The sequence below is a fragment of the Sipha flava genome, unplaced genomic scaffold, assembly GCF_003268045.1.
Source record: "Sipha flava isolate LNK unplaced genomic scaffold, YSA_version1 182_pilon_pilon, whole genome shotgun sequence".
In the NCBI taxonomy this organism is placed as follows: domain Eukaryota; kingdom Metazoa; phylum Arthropoda; class Insecta; order Hemiptera; family Aphididae; genus Sipha; species Sipha flava.
Window position 1 is genome coordinate 222,005 of NW_020272252.1, and position 20,485 is coordinate 242,489.

General features: G+C 27.8%; 2 protein-coding genes across 2 annotated transcripts; both read left to right on the top strand.

Annotated features, from left to right (window-relative positions):
• Window positions 1–1,645: 1,645 nt before the first annotated feature.
• Window positions 1,646–14,142, top strand: LOC112680971. Its single transcript, XM_025551229.1, has 7 exons — window positions 1,646–1,826; window positions 7,707–7,790; window positions 11,409–11,473; window positions 11,594–11,629; window positions 13,219–13,330; window positions 13,699–13,766; window positions 13,880–14,142. Exons 1-7 carry the CDS (start codon window positions 1,757–1,759, stop codon window positions 13,934–13,936), a joined length of 492 nt encoding a protein of 163 aa, XP_025407014.1. The 5' UTR covers window positions 1,646–1,756; the 3' UTR covers window positions 13,937–14,142.
• Window positions 14,143–18,191: 4,049 nt separating this feature from the next.
• On the top strand, window positions 18,192–19,195 carry LOC112680968 (transcription elongation factor B polypeptide 3-like). The gene is made up of 4 exons (XM_025551226.1): window positions 18,192–18,365; window positions 18,427–18,521; window positions 18,633–18,832; window positions 19,085–19,195. Exons 1-4 carry the CDS (start codon window positions 18,238–18,240, stop codon window positions 19,193–19,195), a joined length of 534 nt encoding a protein of 177 aa, XP_025407011.1. The 5' UTR covers window positions 18,192–18,237.
• Window positions 19,196–20,485: the final 1,290 nt, after the last annotated feature.

The following is a 20,485-nucleotide window of genomic DNA, read 5'->3' on the forward strand; positions in this document are numbered from 1 at the left end:
GATACCTTGGACGACGACGAACTACGTGACAACGTAGGTAAAATAAGAGTTATTTTTAATTTTAATTCTATCAAAAACAACTTTTCAGGATAAAACTATAAAAACGTAAAAAAAAACTGGTCAAATAAGCAAAAATAATCAGAAAAACTAAAAATAAGCATTTCTTTGAGAAATTGCTGAAAAAAGCAAAAAAAAAAAGCACTTTCAAATTTCATAATTGTACATGTTATAACTTGACATACGCTTCAATAGCACTCTGCTACATTTTAAGTCAATCCATAAAAATAAGCAAATGCTTTAACTCCCGAGTCCTGTTTATAAATTTTAAGCCGTATCCACATTAAAACGAACATTGTTGTTGAACATGTTTGTTGAAAATGATTCCTAACTCGACGAACTGGTGTTACTATGCTTTCAAATGTTCAACAACCGCGCTCGTAAAACTTACACAAAATATTTCCCGCCTAATAAATTGGCAAATTAAATATTTCTTACTCGCATTATTTATTTTTATGTTATTACATCTATGAGTATTTTGGTGTAAACGTATAATTGCAAATTTTTTAATATTTTAGTCTAGATTTTTTTTTTCATTATGAGTGAAGAAGACATAATAATTATTAGCGCAGCTTTTATTTTCATATCCCTTTAAGGTCTTTAGTTTCTATTAGACTTTTAGGTCTAAATATATAACTATAACACATACCACCTCCAACCATCTTCAGCAGTAACCAATAAAAATACAAAAGTATAACGAACAAATAACAAGATAAGTGTTTGATAAACCACCGGAAAATCATAACAGTTTTTGATTTGATTTATTTGATCTTTCACAGTTTTATACAAAAAAAAAAAAAAAAATGGCTGCATTCTTTTATTTTTAATAATTTTTTTAGCCAAAAATTATGGCTGATAATCCTTTAAAATGCCACCAGGGATTACTAATATATATCATATATTCTAGATTCTTCAATACTTAATACCTTTATTTTGATTTATATGTATTAATGATATTAATAATTTACGGTCGAATTGTTTGACTTTAGATAATTTTGTTGTAAATACCTAATATATTAATTTAATTTTTTTAGTTTTAATTTATTTTAATCGTTGTAAGATTAAAAACTAAGCTGCCCGTAGTTGTGATATTTACAACTGTGTAATAACATTTATTTCAGCCTCAAGGACATTTTAGTACTTCATCAGTTAGTATACGTGCAATATAATAACACACAACTAAAATAATAACATAATTATTACATATTTTCATATCGAGATCATCGTCATTCTAAAGATGATAACATTTATTTGTATTCCATTTTTACACTACATAATACAATATAATTGTTAATCATTAAAAATTATTTGAACCGTTGGTGGATAATGTGCACATCCTTGAAATCTAAATAGTGATTTACTAAGCAGATAAATGGAAATTATATTATATGATTATAGCAAAAATAGATTTTGCGATACTTAGATGTCATGAGTATGAATTTTTTTATTCGTACACAAGGTCTGAAAATTATTCTGTTAAATTGCCGGATGTTGAAATTACAAGGTATAAAAAAATGAATAAAAATTTGTAAAATTGAACAATGAAAAGTGTATAAAATGCAGTGATTCGAAAGCCAATAAAAATTATTCCACATAGTACTGCACCACGCTGTACACTTATTGTTACGCAATTCGTACCTTTTTTTTTTAACGTTACACTTTTAAAGTTTTCTCTTTTGTGTAATAGAAGAAATTCAATATGATTTTCAAAAAAACATTTTTGGTATTGGTTTTCACTGTTTATTGTTACATGTCTTCGATCAAGGGAGGTATCTAAACAATATAACATGTTTTTATAATAATATAATTTAACTTAATATAAGTTAACTTTTAGTTGATTAAATAATAAAATATAAGTGTTAGTCAAACTTAAATATGTGATTCGTTAAATTTGATTAAATTTATTATTTATAAAACTTAATTGAAAATATAAATATTTTAAATTATACAAAATAAATAAATAAAAGGGGTTGAATGATTAATTATTAATTTATATTTTAACTGAAATTAATTATAAATTATAAAAAAAAAATATGATTTTGTTATAATATTAAATTCAATTTTTATCATTTTATTAATATTATTACTTATTTAAAATGTTATATCTAGAAATAAAAAATTACATAATTTGTTAATAATAAATATTGTTTTATAGCATCGCTTATGAGACATATTCTAAGGATTTTTTTCAACTACGCGTTTTGTTTTAATAAGCCTATCAGAATAGAACTATGATCTTGAAATATAATATCAAATTATAGTTACTAATAATAACATTTTCAGTATTTAGGAGGAATAATTTAAAATTTAATCTATTAAGAAGATATAAAAAAATAAACATTTTTGTTTGAAACTTATTTTAATTATTCTATTAAATATCCTCTTTACTTTTTTGTACTTTTTATATAATACATAATACGATGTTAGAACGTTTTTTTGTTAACTTTATTTCACTTTAATTTTCTTCATCTTTAGATTTTATTTTTGTTGCATCCATACAAATCCCATTAAATCATTCTTGTTCTATGGCTGCATTTCTCAATCTATGGGTCACGACCCAAAATTGGATCGCCATATATTTTTAATAGGTCACAGTTTATTAGCTAAAAACGAATATAATAAAGGGAAAATATTGAAATAAATTATAAAAATAAAAATGATTAAATATACAAACATTTTAGTCAAGTTTTTTTTTATACATACCCATAATTTTTTTATTATATGTATAGGTAATAATTATATGAACTTGTATGAGTATCTATTTTAAGTTATAACTAATTATTATTTATTTATAGACAGGGCTTAAAACCGTTCCTAATAAAGTTGGTAATCGGCTCCGGTAGAAGCTGAAATTTTTTTAAAAACCGGTAACCGGTTATCGTTTAATTTGAATATTATGGTAATCGGTAACTGTTTCTTTAAGGATATTTAAAAAACTATAATAACCTTTAATCGTTTAAAAGCCAATGATAAGGTTTTTTGGTAATCGGTTATCGGTTAAAAACGGTTTTTAAAAATCAATTTTTTAATTTTTTAATCATATTTTTAAAACTGTTTATTTAGGCGATTCGTGGGTTGATAATATAACTTTTATTATTACAAAAACAAAAGCTTAATATGCTTTAATTTGATCGATTTCACTCAATTTCAATATTTATTTTTTTAAACTGCTTTAAAGTTTAAAACATATCATGATCAAGATAATGATAATCAAAATACTAAATTATATAAACATTTTTTATTGTTATAATTTTCTTATTTATAACGGTAAAAAAACGAAATTAAATATAATAATTTTCTAAGATGACACTAAAATTGATACATTGCCATAGAACTTTTCGGTTATATTGTATATAATACAGTACCTCAAAACCTGGATGAGCAGATATTAAAACGACAGTATTAAAATATCATAAATACTAAGCCTCTATTCCACCAACTATTTCGTAATAGGAATCAGCGCGCCACGAAGACGACGTTTATGACGGTATTTATAATGTATAGTTATACCTATATATATGGTACTCGTCCAATATGCTATCAACCGTAAATATTTTAACTACCGTGTAGTTACGTATGTATACGTATTTCTCATCACTCCGAGGAATGATTTTTTTTAAGAACTTTTTTCAACTCATCACCACAAATTGTTTGGTTTTTAATTTTTGTACATGTTTGATCGATTGGTAATAAACCAAACCTCATATGCTTAAACATTTTTCGCAGATATCTTCATTTTGAATTATATTTGGATATAAATAACTCATAGTTGACAAACTCATAATAATAATTAATAAATAAAGCAAAGTACAAACACATATAATCGATTCAAGTCACAAACACACAATAAGCAGGTATAATATAAAACTATACCTACTAACTAACCTAACCTACTAAAGTTTAAATATAATATCATTTGGGGTTTTGTAAAAGCTTTATCATGATGATAGCAAAATGATAAAGTATATATAATATACAGCATACGAACCTACGGCAGATATCATACTAAACTATCATCAAATTACGGTAGATGGCATATTGGACAAATACCATATATATATATATATATATTAATGGCCGTCGAGTATTGATTATCTGTTGTGAATATCATATAATATAAGCAATACTCGACAGCCATTAATTGGGGAAAAATATTTAAAAATAGCTGAAAAATTAAATTAAATTATAATAGTATAATTTAATCATGACATAATTCAAGTATTAATACCACGAAGAAATCGTTAATTATTTTGGTCGGGAATAGGTTTTGGTTATAAAAGCGGGATTGAAAATACGAGGTAATCGTTTTGATGTTAATATTTAGATATTTATTTTGATTACCGATAACCAATAACCACTTCCAGCATTCCAAAACTAAAAGCGATTATCGGTTTTCGGTTCTCAAATTTACGGTTTTTTTACAGATTTTTTTAACAAACCGGTTACCGGTTTTAAACACTGTTTATAGTAGTTTTATTATTTGATTTTGTATGATTTTACCACGGGAATTTGTTCTTATGCCTTATCGATAGATACTGCTCGATAATATATTATTATGACAATCGTAAGTTAATTATCTAATATGCATTACCTACACACGAATATGAAGGTTTTAATTTTTTTTTTTTTTTTTTATTGAAACTTTGTAGGTTTACAATTTATTTTAACATTCATAGAATAAAATTGGTGTAAGCTTGAATATTAATACATACATTTAATTTCAAATAATTTAGATATAATTAAACGGATAGACCAGTCTCACGGATAATTGATAATAATCGGATTATAACAAATTCAGAATTGGAATTAAGAATAAAAGATAGAGTTAGTTGGATACTTTGGGATTTTCAAAAATTAAAAAAAGTAAAACGATTAGAGGATAAAGAGGGGAAGTTAAAGATAATATAGGAGAGGTCGCAAATAATTTCTTCAGAGTGTTTAGAACAGGAAGGGGAATCGTTTAGAGAGATTTTGTAGGAATGGGAAGAAAGTAGATAATTACCAACCCGTAAACGGCTAAATTGTGTAATCGAGTTTCTGGATGATTTTAGATTAGAGAACCAAGTTTTTTTTTTAGATGACGGGAACACTTTTATATTTTGAGGCGAAATTAGCCGGAAAACTATTCCAATAGGATGACCAAAGATGATTGATATGTTATTACAGAAGTAGGATAAAGTAAAAAAAAGGGATTTTACAAGGAGGGGACAGAGAGATCGAAGAAGTGGACCTTGCTAGATTGTCTGTGATCTCGTTACCAAGGATATCAGTGTGGCTGGGAGCTCAGAGAAATTTAAAAGTAAAGTTAGCTTGATTGAGAGAGAAAAGAATATTTTTCATGCGGAGAATAAGAGGAGAAAAGCAGAGATTGAAAGGATAACTAACTAACGATTGAATACTTGACATTGAGTCAGATACAATTAAAAATCTGTTGGGGAGAAGTGAAGATATGAGTGTGAGGGCTTCAATGATAGCGAAAAATTCGGCAGAAAATGACGAAGAAGTGGGGAGAAGATTGTTAGGAAAGGAAATAATTATAGTTTGGGGATATAAAAAGAATAGCCTGCAGAAATAGGAGAGACCGAACCATCAGTGTAAACTAAAGTGAAAAGAGGAAAATTATCATTAATGTAATAGAGAAAAAGGTTTTTGACAGTGGAGGGGGGAAAGGATTTTAATGTATCAAAGGAAAGACCTAGGAAGCAAGGATCTATATTAACAGATAGTAAATATAGAATGTAAGGGAAATCAAAGCAAGGGAGTCAATTTGAGCTAAAAATATACTCAGGAAAAGAGGATAAGAAATTGGAAGTGAGAGAGAGAACAGGAAGAGATTTTTTAACGTATCACCAATTAAAAAATAAAGAGAAAAATGTATCAAAAATAGTAGATTTGGATTTAAAAAAGGATTTTAGAAGAAATTTCCAGCTAACCAACGACATCTAATATTTAATGGAGGACAGACGGTTTCAACTTCAATAGCAGGTGTAGGAGTGGATCTTAAATAACTTATAATCATTCTGAGGCATGATGATTGAAGTTTATTGAGTTTGTTAAAGACGGAAAATGACGCTGACCTGAAGAGAAAACATCCATAGTCGAGTTTTGATCGAATGAAGAATTTTGAATATTTGAATGACCAATTCACAAATAATAAAAATACAATTAGAACGTATTATCATACTACATTTTCTGCAGTAAAAGCTTCATATTTATTAGCATATAGAATTTCTAAAAATAATAAACCACACACTATCGGTAAAAATCTTTTTCTGCCTGTTGCATTAGATATTTGAACAGAAATATTAGAGAAGAAAGCAGCAAACAAATTAAAAATTATACCAGCCTCAAATAATACTGTTCAAAGACGCATTATCGAAATTAGTGAAAACATAAAACAGCGATTGTTAAACAGATTAAACGCAAAACCTACTTTTATAACAGTTGTGTCGCTCATCTCAAAAAATCTAAATTCTTGAACTTACTAAATCTCATTACTAAATGGTTAGAATAATACTAGCGTTAGTGCGATTGAAAGATCTAACTGTCGGTTATTCCGTAGTATACACCATGTCCCTTAGCCCCTTTTGCCTTTTACCAGCCGATATATAATCAGTGCTTGATTTGAAGGGAGAAGCAGGGGGGCGGAGTACCCCTACTAATTTTCAGAAATTTTAGCGTCCCCTATTATTATTACATTAGGTATAATTATAACGCTTGACAAGTCTTGGGAATGCTATTTTCTTTAAAGTAAACAGAGTCCTCCTTTTTTAATTTTGCTAATTCAAGTATTGCGTGAAACTGTAAGATTTTAATTCATATTAGCAATAGTATTTTTGTTTTTTAAGTTCATTTATAATTATCATTGCAAACATTTATCTTATTTTATGGAATTAAGTCTGGAATAGAGATGTTTTATTTTTTTATGCAATTAAGCCAGTGGCATCATTTGTAGGGAGGAGTGGAAATTAGGGCATTTACCAGTTTCGTTTTAACTTCAACTAATAGTCGGTACACTTAAAAAATAAAAGAAGTCTTCAAGAGGTAAATTTAGTCAACAAATATTAATTTTAGGTTAGTTGATCTCCTAAACTTCTCCTAAATCCGCCCTTAGACTTAAAGCAACTACGCTAACATAAAAAATTATAGTAATTATTTTCCTGAATTCAACTAAAATGAAGTTATTCTTATCTTAATCTTGATATATTGTTGACAAAATTTAATAGAACTAGGTATAACCGCTATAGTTTATACATTTTTGTTCTATTGATCAAGCTTTAGAAAAATATAAAAACAAAATTAAATTAAAATGTGTAGTAGAGTTTGAGGGAAGCGAGAAAAAATATTTTTATTAGGTATTTATTGAATCTCCTTCCGTTATTATGTTGTTAAAGGGCCCATTGTAAATTTTTTGTCCGAGGCCCAATCATGAGCCAGACCGACACTGATCATAGATTACATAGATTAAAATATTATAATTATGCTTTATTAAAATTAATTAGGTACATGTAAATGCAATATTTTTAAATGCTTAAAATGTGTTCTCCTTCGGTACTACATACGTCTTGGAAATAATCAATTGCATTGCTTGAGAAGTACGTTTGCCGATTTATTTGCACACAATTAATATACCTGGTGATTTTAGGGAGCCGATGACAAAGAAGCAGGAGATAGAGAATTGATAGCAAAATTACTCACTGTGGTTCTCAGATGCTTCAAGGATGCTAATTGGAGTAAGAATCATTTTTTTTGTTTTACAACATTTATATTTTGACACAGGGGTGGACTGAGAGTACTTCGGCCTGGGTGGAGAAGATTTGTGCGGCCCACATTTTTTTTTGTATGATCAAAAAATTTACAGCTCATTATGATCGCTCATCATAGGCTAAAATCTCCTAAAAGGGTGTTTACCACCGCCAATGTATTCTAGAAATAAATAATACTTATCATAATTCATAATATTATATTATATCATTTTTAATACTTAAAATCTTTTATGTCTATATTTAGATATTACTGAGACAACAATTTATCAGGTATTTATTTTTCAGATAGCTAATAATGTAGTTATCATTGTGCATTTGTGCTGTTTTGCCCTACTATTATATAATAAAAGTCTTGGTTATATTATGTACCTATTATTATTTTAGAAGTAAATTTTTATTTTCATGAATTTATTTCCGTTTTATTTTAATATTTGTTTTAAAGATTTAGCAGAGTATTTGAAATGTATGGGGAGTGTGAGTATCAAAGCCCCCCATGGGTTACTGATAAGTTAATTTTGGAGGGATTTGAGCACCCCCAGAGTACTAAGTGGATTTCCGCCTATGTCGCTTATGATTGGCCAAGCCCGGATTATGATAATTTTATTATTATTATTTCGGCCATACAATTTTAGGAATCCATAACCATAATCAAAATATTGACGGCTCACACATAAATATATTTTAGAGACAAAAAAAAATTATATTCTAATTTATAAATTTATTTCTTGCTTTTTTTTAATACAAAAAATAAAAATTTTATGTATATAAATAATTTTTTCTTTCTTTTTGTGAAGTAAACCCTTTAATTATATCATCGGCATTAATTGCCTCTAAAATATTACTTTCTGAACATAAAACCATAAAACTATATAATATTTTATACTTGTTTTTTATACGAGCTAAATAAAGAGTTAAAAAACGAAAAAACCTACTATCCACCAGGGACTTACTATTGTTTGATATTCGTTGTGGGCCCGGGATCATGGCCCCCTCTGTCCTCACTTTAATCCAGGTTTGTGATTGGCAAATTTTACAGTCTTTGCGTACACTTATAACGACCTTAGATAGCTAGATTTAGTCTTTATTTACGTCAAATATAATTGCAGCACAAAAATTCATTAAATACATTATTACCACAAGAAAGTGAATTCCTTATTTTCGCATAGTGTATAATAATAATACGAGTATAATAGGTAATAAATAAATGAAATATCAAATTCTTATTATTTAAATTTAAATTTATAAATTCAACATTTGATGCATAATGGTGGATGATTTTTTTAAATAGTTAACGACTTGCGACACATCTATTTCATCCAACAGCTCTTTTTTTACTGACATTAAAAGCAGAGACTCCAAATTGTTCCTGATTTAAATTGGATCTTAATCTAGTTATAATAAGCTTAAGTTTACTAAATGTACGTTCACAGATAACTTCTGTAACTAATAAAGTTAAAAAAAAATGCATACGTTTCGTATAGTGTAAACACATGTAAATTTAAATTATTTATCAAACTTAGACACAATGCAGGCAATTTTTCTTGTTATGGTTACTGTAAATTGCATATTACATTAAACTACATTACCTGAAACCATAAACAACAATACTCGTATTATTGGTCATGATTAAATAAAAATTGTAAATAAAACGAATATTTACACTACCCATACAGCATAGATATATTTATTCAATATTTAATAAATATTTTAAAAAAAATGTTAATATTTGATAAATGCTCAATATCCATTGGATATACATTTTTAAACACTGAATTAAGTATTATACATTCATACAATTTTACATTTTGATTCATTTTCAAATATTGGTTTTCAAATATTAATATATTTTTATTATACGTTTCAGATTTAACACGTAACTTTTCTCTTCGGTTTCGGACTCCGAATATATTAATTTTGTTCTTTTCTCTACTGGATTAGATATATTTGGGTAGACTTTTGAAAAATGTTGAAGTTCCAGTTTTAATTGATCAAGATCTATAATTGATATAGATTACTAGGTATATTAGCAAAATGTAGATGTATCTACGATATTACAAGTTAATAATAATGTTATGTAAAAAAATTCGTGCCCCAGGATTGTGTATTTGTGTGTTATTATCTATTATTATTAATTTAGTAACTATAGCATAATTTAATATAAAATTATAATATAATATATTTTTATTAAAAATGCACCATAACGAAGGGGCCTCTTACGACAGCGGTCCCGGTGGATTTCTCCCACCCTCCACTTGGGCCGGTCCGCCACTGCCTTGACACACTGATCGTGTGACTGAATCGAATCAATAATGTACCTATAATTTCGTATCGAGTATTCGAATTTACTTAATAGATCGGTCGTTACCCGCTCAAATTAATCTAAGTACCGATATTACAGACGATAAATAGATTATATATATATATTCTATATCTTTAGATCTACATTATAGAAGAAACTCGATACCGATCAACAAATTGCTACAATATCTTCCATATCTAGTAAATAAATATAAAATATTTAGAATAAGTATATACTATTTTATCATCTATAATACGCACAATTATGTGCAAAACAATAAATTAAATGTAAGTGAGCACGGAGAACCTAATAGAAAAAACGATTTTTACCCATAAAAAACAATTTCAACGAAAATTATATAGACGACAAATCAAAACGGGCTACGAGTCACGTTTGTCAGAAATGCAGCCTGACAGTATTGGACAAATAAACGAACGTATGCGTGCCTAACAAGTAGCAATCGTGATAAAATTCGTAATTTTAAGTATTACGCAAGTTATATTTATCAATTTCCGTTTTTACTCTCATAGGAGTTGAATTTTGAAAAATCTTTACTTATTGCGCATCTAGAGAGTTAGTGGAACCACAATGTCAAGTTGCAATAATATAGCAATAATTAGCGAGTGAAAGGTATTTGGAGAGGCTGGGCAAATTAATAATATTTTTTAACACACACACACACACACACACACACACACACACACACACATATATATATATGAGTGTGTGTGTGTGTGTATAAACACAATTTTTATAATCTTCATAAGTACTTATTTTTATTTATTTTATTTTATTAATAATTACAGGCAAGTCCAAAAACATGAATAAAATACAAGTTTAAATACAAATAGAAAGAAGAAACTAAGTTACAAACAAAATAACTAACTAACAAAAGAAGGGTCATTATTAGCTGTTCGCATGAGACGGATAATAAGAGAGTTATCGAGGTAATTAAAGGAAGAGTGAGGAATGTAGAGAGGGTCAGACCAGCAAATGGTGTGGGACGGAACTCTAAAATTAATTAGGGATAAGAAAAAAGGAGAATCAATTTTGGACGAAAGAAGATTGGAAAAAAAGGATAGATTAGATGTATGACGATGGTCAGCTAACGTAGATATATTAAATACACGCAGAACAGTTGAGTAATCATAGAGAGGACGAGGGATATTAAGTCTATAGGCTAAATTCGGAAGAATTTTCGCTGAACTCGCTCTATTATATACTTATATATTATAATTATACTTGTACTCGTATTATTGTTAATTATTATAATGATTATTATTTAGCCGCATGTAGTGAAATGATAAAAACAAAATATGATCCAACTCAAACAAAATACAAACAATGCACAGTAAGTATTAACATAAAATGACACTTAGTGTCACAGTATTATTTTGGGTGTATTTACATATTGATTTCCATACTGGTTCATCAACTAATCACTAAACACAAGTCTAATATTAATTTATAGTGTCAGTTGGCTTGTGCTGGAGAGGAACTTGAAATGGTAAGTCAATAATTTACAATTTCATAACTATTGCATCATATAATATAGTTAAGTGTGTACTGTGTAGGCAAGGACGTACCCAAGGAGGGGAGGGGGAATTTTCAGGTCCGGATCCCTTCCACTGAAATTTCTACATACTCAACGGTTTAATAGTAAATAATATAATAATAGCATATAGTGTATTTTAATTTCCCATTATCTTCAATATATAAAGTTTATAGATTATATAATTTACCTAAAATGTATAAACCATATTATACTATATTAACAGTAATTTTTTGGTATTAAGTTAAAGTATAATTATAATTAGAGAAGAGATAAAATAAAAATTTTGGACCCCCCCCTCATAAAAAATTCCTAGATACGCTCTTGTGTAGATACACAACTACATGTTATCCAAACTTGGATTATAATAATTTGGGGCCCGGATCCAAACAATTTTAGGGGCACGTAACCATAATCAAAATATTGGTGACTCACATATAAATATATTTCAGAAACAAAAAAAAAATTATATTCTAATTTATAAATTTATTTCTTGCTTTTTTAAATACGAAAATAAAAATGTTATTTGTATAAATAATTTTTTCTTGCTTTTTGGGAAGCAAACTCTTTAATTATATCATCGATATTAATTACCTCCAAAACATCACTCTCTGAACACAAAATCATAAAACTATTTAAATTTTCTAAAGAACTGCTCGTTCTCTATTTGTTTTTATTCGAGCCAAAAAAAAGAATTAAAAAAACAAAAAACAGCTACTATCCGCCAGCGGCCCACTATTGTTTGATATCCGTTATGGATCAGGGGCTATGGCTTCATCTGTCCCCCCTTTAATCCAGGCTTAATATTATCTCTAACATTATCAAGGAATTATGAGATTCATAATCTATATTGAGTACATTGTAATTTAGATTTAGGTACATAAATCCACAATGTACCTATTATTGTCTATTGGGTTTCTAGTAAGTATGAATTCAGTTCAAATATTTCACACATAACTTAATGATATGTACCATCGGAGAATATATAGTAATCAGTTAAAGTAAAAAAGTAGTACCTACAATATTTACATAATTGATAAGAAATACTCCAAAAAATTGAATACTACCTGTATTAGAATCTAACATTAACTTGATGTTAACTAAACGTTAACTTAATCTTTGACGAATGAATGAATGAATAAATAAATAAATAATCAAATAATTGTGGATTTTATGAAAATTTTTGGAGGGTTCGGCTCTGTTTTTTACACTCTTGAGTAAAAGTATAAGTGCAATTATTCGTTCAAAAGAAAACGGTCTTTTGAATGATAGAAACTGAAGACTTGAGACGTAAATACAACTGATTTTTTATAGAAAATTTACCATCCAAAAAATATTTAGTTCTTGAAGAAACAAACATTTTTTAAATACAAATTCTACTTTCAAATCTTTTGGTAGGCACCTATTAAAAATAGTCACGCAATAATAAAATATTAGCATTTAGAACATAGACACCAGTAAGGTTCAGAGCTACCAGGAACCATAAAAAATATAGGAATTTTCGCCCGATGTTTCTACAATTTAATACATTTTTTTCAAACTAGATAAATAGTAAAGGGGAACCAGTTCCTTCCAAATTCCTGGATTACACAAACCGTATCAACAGCCCAACTATTAAGAAAGAAATGCAAACTATTTACGACAAATGCAATACTGGTAAGCTATTTTAAAATTAATTATTGAACTTTATTCTCGTCGGTTTTAATCATAATAGATACGACCAGGGGTGGATATGCCCATAGGGAAAATGAGATTTTTCCTGTGGGCCCTCGTCCTATATTATGTCGGTGGCCCCCTCGATACCATTAATTTTTTCATGGAAATGTATTATTTATTTTTTTATAGTTAAATTATTTAAATTAAATTAGGATGAGTAAATATAATACATTTTTTAATAGCAAATTTTTTTTCATTTTGGTGGCCCCATTAAAATATTACCCTACAACAAAAAAACTACCTATCCACCTCTGGTCACGACATATTTCCAAATTTTAAATTATGCATTACATTATAAATTATTGTAGTCAAAGGGACTGACAAATGCGATCTATCCGAAAAGTTTGCAATTTGTGCCTTAAAGGAATCTCCAGCAGTAAGCATTTCCGTGACTATATTTATAATATTCAATAGACGCCGACAGTTTTATATTAATAAAAAATAATGTACCTACCTATATATATATATATATATTTTTTTTTTTTGCAGATCAAAGACCGTATCATTATGTTAACCGACACTTTAATGAAAATAAAACAAAAATAACATTCCATTATCTTAATATGAACACTTCCTCAGATGGCTTAATACATACATACTTCAATACAACATAATCTTTACCATTGATTTTAAAATATTTTTTTTAAAATCAATGCCATTAGCTCTATTTGCGTACCTGTATAATATTTAAATATTTGTATACCTGTACATTAATAATTACCAATAAGTGAATAAATAAGCTTGCATTTCAATTTCTATTTCTTCAATAAATCTTTTAAAATTAGTTTTACTGCAACTATTAATTATTATTAATCATTAATCAATAGAAACTGATAGTCTAGAATACATAGGCACATGACATAAAATTATGTATAATTGTATAGAATATTTTATTATTATTTTTTTATAATGATAGTCACTACTATCATAGGCGTGCACACAGGCATAGGCGGTACTACGGGTTAGTAGATTTTCTATATCTGATAATGTTTATAAATGAGTAATAATAAATGAATGAACAAATTAGGTTAGATGCTATCATGTATGTCATTTAATTTTCGATAATTTTGAATCTTGACAGAAATAGTTTACGTTACAACTAAAATTCCAAAACCAGTTTCACAAATATCCTCCCTTCCGTTCACACTCCATGTAATTTGTACAGATTGCTTATTTTACTTATTAACAACTGTTTGACAAATATAGATATTAAAATTAATTCGGTATAAGTATTTTGGTAATGCCTAATGTTTATAATAATATTATTATAAAAATATAATTGAATATTGATTTTATTGATTGATGCTAAAAATATTAAATGCGAATATGGATAACATCAATATACCGTGGAGGATTTTCTAAAATAAAAGGCTTTTGAGCTAATATAATATAGTGGTCTGTTGGTAAGATATAAATAGAAAATAATTATTAATTTTACAAGGAAACAGAACATATTACTATCATATCATTTTATTATTGTGTAATGAGCTGTGAAGAGTGACATTCTAAAATTCTTTCCAATTATTATAATATTTAGTTTTTTTTATAAAATTAAGGAATAACTTAGTAGGAAGTATTATCTCAATATATTTGATTTTTTGCTGAACGTATTTGTCATTAATCATTAGCAAGGCTCGGAACTTTATCATGTAAACTAAATAGCTAACTAAATATAACTATATAGTAGAACTATATAATGTAAGATACACAATTGATCTATCATTTAAACCTAAATATATATTTTGATAATCGCGTACGATCTAATGATTTTCCAGTAATCTACCAAAAGAAAACTTCAATGAAATTAATCTGCACGTTCGTGAAAAAATGTCATAGCTATATAAGGAATCACGTAAACACATATTACGTTAATAAAAATGACAATACCAAAGTACGCATGTCATTTATACATTTTTATATTGTTACAAAATTTCATTATTCAACAAAAAGTGTCTTAATGATATTTGATAACAAAAGCAAACAATTTATATTATAATTTGATACCCATTGTCCTAGCCATCTACATTTTACATGATATATTTTAATGCGGACATCATCACCACATGACGTTTTATGGAATAAATACTCCACTTTGCGCATTAATTCTATGTAATGGAATTATCAATTTAATTACCTCATTCTTTCCTCAAAATGTGTTTTCACATTCAACGCTTGTGTGTCACATTATAATATCTATGCTGTCACAATATGTATCGATTTTATTTCCAAGAAATACAGATGTTTAGCAATCATTATATAATATCATGATGGTAATTTTTATTAATTTATTTATTTTATTTATATCACACGTCTTCGTTAATACTGTAATGTATTACTTTAATCTATTCAAATACCCGAATTACGAAGGACAATTAATTTTAAATATACTATTCTTCAATACAACGTATTTTATATTATACCGTGAAGGATAGCTTTAAAAGATTAAATTTGTAGTTTTAACAGTGGATGTAGGTCTAATTGCCATCCGATTAGATATATTACTATAACTGATTTCAATCTTTGATTTAGGAGTATCGTATCGGAGTGTAAATAACTAGGCACCGAGATAAAAGAGAGGTTTATATTATAAGTTTATGTAATTTATCATGGTTAATATTTAAAAAATAAATATTATACGCGTTATAGCTTTCTAAAGGTACTCAAATAATTTATGATTATAATTAAATTCTAATATTTTATTCATGTTAGCACAATATTGACTTACATATTATAACTTTACATTTTTATGTACATTGGGCACTCAACAAAAAACATCTTATCATTTCAAAAATCTTGATAATTCAATTGAAGAGTGTAAATATCCATGTGTTCTTTAAATACTTTTAAACGTATAAAATATTTATATTTTATCGTGTATGTAGACATTAAAACCCTAGAAATTCGGTATGATTAGTCGTATTTTTGGCATTCACGTACTTTAAGTCTTATCGACCTAAACAATCTAGATAAAACCTACCAGTTAAAATCATAACATCGCGAAAACCTGTGGATATCTAATACTTCATTTAAAATTGACGTTATACGTGTATTTTTCAAAATCTCATGATTGTTGTTAACACACAACGGGTGGTAGATGATTTATATTTATATTTTAGAGTCGATTTCAAATTTATTCTTTCAGTTTGTCATCGTATCCGATGAAATAATCTATGAAATCCAAAACTATAAGAGTGTACCATTAGTTATAATAATATTAATTTGTATTTCTATGATATTTTTAGAATGCCTAATCACATTTAATAGCTATCCATACCATATGATTTTGATTTGATGCAGTCTTACCTTTGAATGCTGACCATGATTTTAGCCATTCTAAATTTTAATAGCAGGATACATGATGTATAAAATAATTGTTTTTCAAACTATCAACTCTTACTCTTCGTTTAAACTATATTAATAATTCGATTATAATTGTTTATAAATAGTACTGTTATTTGTAATAAATAAATAGAATATTTACTTAACTAAATTGTAACCGACATTTTATGGTTTTTTTCTAAAACGCAATGCATTTTTAGATTATATACGAGTAGTTATATACTTTTATGATTCGCAACTCATCAATTCACTTTTAATATTCTTTTCTATGTTAGGTTTTTTCATAGTATAATATAAATCTACAGGTCTTTCCCACCATCCCTCGGCGTCCATGGCTCAACGACTTGGGGATTTCTAGAAAATTGATCGTTGCTTTCACTCGTTTTCGAATAAGTCAGAGTCTTCTTCCTCACCACGCTTTTAAATATAAATTAAAAAAAAGTGTAGATTATTTAATCAAATAAAAGAATGTTTTATTTTTTTTTATCCAAATAAATAGTCTTTTATCTTTATCTAGATAAATTTTTAGTTATCTTTGCGCACACTGCCTAATGCCATGAAATATTTTTCAGTCACCACGTTTAGGCAGTGGTATTAATCTCACAATTATGGGTTAAACATAAACTTATAGCAATCACCCACCTACCCCAGAATTATTTAAAAAAAACCTAATCGCACAATAACATATTACCGTACACTAGGTGCATGATCAACTTTAAAAATTATAATATTCATCAACACCAGCCTACAAGGCTTATAACAACAATTAACGACCACCCACCATCCAACTTTTTTAGGGAAGTCGACTTGATCCTTGACCCATAACGTCTGCATCACTGTTACATATTTTAAGTTTATAAACGTTTTGGACATTGTCTTGGACAACTTCAACATTCAAAGATCATAGTCCATAGTCTTCAGTGTTTCACATCATAAACAGGTGCGTGCCTCACTAACGTAGTAAAAATATTGAACCTTGACAAAAAAAATTTCCAGGCACATCACTGAGTATAAACATTATAGATTCTGAGCGAAGCGAGCTATACATACAAGCTTTAGTATCATGATTTTTTTTTTTGTCTGTCTATAAGATGTTATCATTAAGGTACATTTAAGAAATTTTTTTATAATTTTCAACAGTTTTCCAAATAATTAAGATAATATATATATATATATATATAGTGAAATATTTTTATTTCACTTCAAAAGTAGTTGACATAAAATATAAATTTAAATATTCCGTTTCCATGGTTGATGTTGATCTATGAAATGTTTACTTCTAATAGTAACGAGCTTGATATCTCATTCTTGTATGAGAATTTGTATTAGCTACCTTCAAGTGACTAAGTGTATTCGTATATGAGCTTACTGAATATTAAGTAATAACCGTATAAGTGAAGATTATATCTTAATATATTTGCGATTATATTGTTGAATAACTTGAATATTTTTGAAAAATCACTTTTTTCTTCAATTTTGATAATAATTTATAAAACAAATTGAAAACCATGGACTCAGCTGCAGCAGGAAGTTCCACAAAACAACTGAACGAAAGCGGATCATCATTAAAAAATAAAAGAAAGTTCGTCGAGGAGATTGATCCATTGAATGAAATGCTGTCGAGAAAATATAAGAGGTTTTACTTAGAATAATTATATATTCGTAGATTTATTTTCACCTTAAATAATATTTAAAAGGACGAAGATGTACGCTGGGAGAAAAAGGGCTGTAAATCCAGAAGTTCCAAGTCTCAAAGATACTTGCATAAATTCCCTAAAGAAGAACTTAGACGGTACATATTATTTTCTCGGTTTATGGTGATATATACACGATTTTAACTCTAGTTTGATTTCACCAGTATATTGATATTATCGTAATATTTTTTTTATGTTAATTTTTTTAGATTTAAAATCTACTCAAGGGATCCCGTTCGACTATCTGGAACCAGCCCTGAAATTCGCTACTCCCGAGCAGTTGCACAGAATTGAAAAAAATAATATTTATCTGATGCAACACACCAATAAACTGTGGGAACACCACACTAAGAAACATTTTCCGAACGAGTACCCTTACAAAGATGAATCATGGAGAGACGTGTACTTTGTAATTATCAATAGTTTTTTATTTCTTAACGTAAGTTTTGTGCCCATCCATTAGTCGCCAGTGCGTTATTATGGTTGTTGATAGTAAGATATAAAATTACACTCATTACTTACAAAACAAGATGTATATATAACATATACATATTAAGGTTTCTGCGCATATCAGCAAACATGTATCAGTTATCTAGTCATTTTTACAATTGTACTGATGATGAATGTTATTCGCATTTAACCATAGTCCTTTATTGTTTAGACATGCGTAGAAAAACGCGAAGATAAATTTAATGTGTTGCGGTTGATGATGAAGTCGAACTCACTCAATAACAAACGTGGTATTGTACTAGTACCAGCCGCGAAATGGTAAAAGGACGAATATGTTATATCGATTTTTAAAAAAATAATTAAATTGTATTTAATGACTGCACAATGAATTAGTCATACATTTTTTCAAGGGTAGAGGAGCCATTTCTATAACCTTATGTTATAGATAATCACAAATATTAAAATATTTTATCAAAATGATATTAAATTTATCAATTTTTATAGTGATACGAAGAAAAAAAAATAAAAAAAGCACCTGAATCTAAAGTATCTGAAAAAACAAACATCCACACACAGGACCGAAAATATTGCCTTAGCAATACAAAATTCGTATTTAAACGATGATGTTATTAACAGGTTAACTGCCACGTGTACCAGATATGGTACACTGTAGTATTTCCAAGTAACGCATAACATTTGTTACAATGTTTGTCAATTTCGCTAAGCTAAAACAATAACAAAATAAGATTTTTAATTTATGTTTTAAGTATTAGAATAGTATTTGTCAATGATTCCAGTGTACCTTAAATAGTACACGTAGCACGAATGTAATGTTCAGCCGTGTACCATAACTGGTAACAATATTTTATTAACATTAAAAATTACTGTGGCAGTTAACCTGTTAATGCATTTTTAAACATCGTAAAATTACAAACATCGTTTATTCCACAAAACGTATTATTTTATCAAACACCACTTATGTATACAGCCGTTGAGAACGTGGATGATTTTCAAATTTTGTGTAGTGGTTCTATTGGAAATGATGCTATTGGACATTTGCTATGTGTGTATTATCGTAATGAAACTAAGTGCGTAGAAGTGTACGATAGTCTATACCATACGCTTAATGATAATTTATTTGAGATTTTGAATATTTTATATCCTTCAAAATCCAATGTTGTGTTTAAATCTGTTATAAAACAGCCAGATGGGTATTCATGTGGAATTTTGCAATTGCATTTGCTACATCACTAATATTTGGACGTAATCTGTTGGATGAATGTTATATTATCGATTACGACAGTATGATATGTAAAATCTGGACGTTACGTAACCATTTTAATAACATATTAGTAAATTATTACAACCTTTCCCTACACACCATACACATGTAGCCCAGAGTACTGATATTTTACCTTTAAAAAACAAAAAAATAATAAAAACAAAGACTGCAATAGGGCGTAAAAAGCGTAAAAGTATAATTAATAAAAATATCAGAACTGCTATGCAAGATTATAAAAAAAATATTGAATGGAACAATAAAAAAAATTCTGCTTTTAATTATTCACCAATTGTAGATTACAAAAATAGTAGACACATTAAAATTGGACTC